Genomic DNA, 2,969 nt, shown 5'->3' with positions numbered 1-2,969 from the left:
GCTCTCCTGACATACTCCCCATGCTCCCCCATAGTACTGTACCTCGGCATCCCATCCACCGCGGCCTCGAAGACACACTGGTACATCTGCATGCTCTGCGGGGTGAAGGACACGGTGACAAAGCCGTGCCCGTGACTCTGCACCGTCATGCGCGATGGCTGGATTTCGTAGATGTCGTTGATCCGAGCCGTGGACTAGAGAGAGAAGAGTGGACAATATATATAGCACATGGTGATGACACAGGTGATGACACAGGATCCTCGGCGCAGCCACATCCTGGATTGGCCGGTGCCACGTGGCGCGCTGTATGTTACCATCCCCCATTGACCGCACACACGGAGACCTCCGTACCTTACTGGACACGGGCTTGATGCTTAACGTCACATCGCACGCCACTTTCCCGCTGTTGATGATCTTAAAGCGGGCGCAGGAAGTCTGTCCCACGATGACGTTCCAAAACAGGAAGCGGCTCTCGTCTTTCAGGTAGATTCCGCCGGAGTCCAATGGCGGCAGACACTGGAGGACCCTGGCGTCCCCGACAATTCGGTGCTCCTCAAATATGCTGCCGATGTCATCCGTGACGAATCCTGCAAGGAACAAAGGGGTGAGGATCACGCAGAGGTCCACCACGTCCTACATGTCACTGCAATGTAGACTCGGAGTATGTACGTGGTCAGTGTGACGTGTGCGGCAAGGTTCACACGTCACCGGGATGAGGGGAATCAGACGTACCCGGAGTGCAGCCCTCGGTCACAAGGCGGAAGGGGATCCCATTAGGATGGTCATCTGGGTTCCGGTCAGAGATATCTACAACCAGGAATTCCTCACTCTTCCCAAGCTGATCCACAAGACAGTCCACGGCGATCACCTGCTGACCCCCCGGAGGAATGCTTCCAAAGATGGGAGACACAATGAACATGCCCAGAGCAATGCGTGCCTGGAAGATTGACATGACACATGCGTGAGACAAGCTGGATCTCCAGGCAAAGTCCACAATAACCCTGTCCACCCCACTATGGTCCACCCCACTATGGTCCACCCCACTATGGTCTACCAACTATGGTCCACCCACTATGGTCCACCCCACTATGGTCTACCAACTATGGTCCACCCACTATGGTCCACCCCACTATGGTCCACCCCACTATGGTCCACCCCACTATGGTCCACCCACTATGGTCCACTCCCACAATGGTCCACCCCCCTATGGTCCCCCCACTATGGTCCACCCCACAAAGGTCCACACCACTATGGTCCACACCACTATGGTCCACACCACTATGGTCCACCCACTATGGTCCACCCACTGTGGTCCACCCAGTGTGGTCCACCCACTTTGGTCCACCCACTATGGTACACCCCACTATGATCCACCCCACCTCTGCGCACTCCACTCCCATCCATCCCACCTTTGTTCACCACTCTACCATCCACCCTGCTCCCTTCTACCTAACCTCACTCCCCTCCTCCCTGCTCCCCTCCACCCCGCTCCACCCCACTATGCCGTCCACCCCGCTCCCCTCCACCTCACTGCCCTCCACTACTCTACCATGCACCACAATACCATCAACACCACTCCCCTCTACCCTGCTCCCCTCCACCCCACTTACCTCCACTCTACTGCCCTCCACCACTATGCCATCCACCCCACACCCCTGTACCCTGCTGCCCTCCACCCGCTGTGCAGTCCACCCCGTTCAACACTACCCTGCTCCCCTCTACCCCTCCCCACTTACCTCCACATTGCTCCCCTCCACCCCACTGCCCTCCACTCCTTTACCATACACCACTATGCCATCCACCCCGCTCCCCTCTACCCTGCCCCCCTCCACCCTACTTACCTCCACCTCACTGCCCTCCACCAAACACTCCCATCCACCCCATTGCTGTCCACCCCACTAACCTACACAGTCCAGCTCAATCCTATCCAGCACACTCTAGTCCCATGTAAGGTGCCACTGAGAGAAGATGATTGTCAGCCTCTGTGTAGGACATTACCACTGACCACGGCATCTTCTTCAAGTGATTGTATTTCCAGTGTATAGAATATATACATTTCATATACCCCTGTGTCTTCTACCCCATCTGACAAACATAGAGATATGGGCCCACCTGTCCAGAAATGTTCGTCTCTCTTAGCTGGGAATCAGAGCGCTTGGTTTTACTTAAGGCAACAGATCTGCTGGATCCGGAACCCTCCCGGGATCGAGATCTCTTCATGCCATGAGCCGGCCTGGAACACAAATGTGCATTCATCAGAAGAGGCTGCGAACTTTTATATGGGTGAAGCCGAACTCCAGGAGAAAGCTAAAGATACAGTTCCAGTATATACACGGGAACCGCCTGACATGCTAACCCTAACCCTAACCCCAGATACCCCTGCTGGGCAACATTGCTGAGGGCCATTCATCTTAAGACCTTTCTGCAGACTGGTCCAGCATATGAGGAATATAGCCTGGTCCGGGACCCGACCAGGGCCCTGTAGGTGTCTTCTATACATGATGTCCTCTATGGGCCCTGTACATGATGTCCTCTATGGGCCCTGTACGTATCTTCTATGGGCCCTGTATGTGCCTTCTATGGGCCCTGTATGTGCCTTCTATGAGCCCTGTACATGTCCTCTATGGGCCCTGTACATGTCTTCTATGGGCCCTGTACATGTCTTCTATGGGCCCTGTGCATGTTCTCTATGGGCCCTGTGCATGTTCTCTATGGGCCCTGTACATGTCCTCTATGGGCCCTGTACATGTCTTCTATGGGCCCTGTGCATGTTCTCTATGGGCCCTGTGCATGTCCTCTATGGGCCCTGTACATGTCCTCTATGGGCCCTGTACATGTCTTCTATGGGCCCTGTGCATGTTCTCTATGGGCCCTGTACATGTTTTCTATGGGCCCTGTACATGTCCTCTATGGGCCCTGTACATGTCCTCTATGGGCCATGTACATGTCCTCTATGGTCACGATCGGTG

The 2,969-nt window shown here is 55.2% G+C and overlaps 1 protein-coding gene across 1 annotated transcript in view; it reads right to left on the bottom strand.

Moving 5' to 3' along the window:
• Positions 1–42: 42 nt before the first annotated feature.
• LOC108803285 (hydrocephalus-inducing protein-like) overlaps positions 43–2,969 on the bottom strand; it is a gene marked incomplete at both ends in the record, with an annotated part of 42,796 nt that continues 39,869 nt past the window's right edge. Inside the window, 4 exons of the mRNA XM_018575115.1 lie at positions 43–194; positions 352–587; positions 733–937; positions 2,113–2,233. Coding sequence (XP_018430617.1) covers positions 43–194; positions 352–587; positions 733–937; positions 2,113–2,233 — 714 coding nt within the window. The remainder of the gene's footprint in view (positions 195–351; positions 588–732; positions 938–2,112; positions 2,234–2,969) is intronic.

This window comes from Nanorana parkeri, unplaced genomic scaffold (genome assembly GCF_000935625.1).
Source record: "Nanorana parkeri isolate BGI_ZX_2015 unplaced genomic scaffold, ASM93562v1 scaffold3569, whole genome shotgun sequence".
Lineage (NCBI taxonomy): Eukaryota > Metazoa > Chordata > Amphibia > Anura > Dicroglossidae > Nanorana > Nanorana parkeri.
This window is presented reverse-complemented; position numbering and strand designations above follow the sequence as displayed.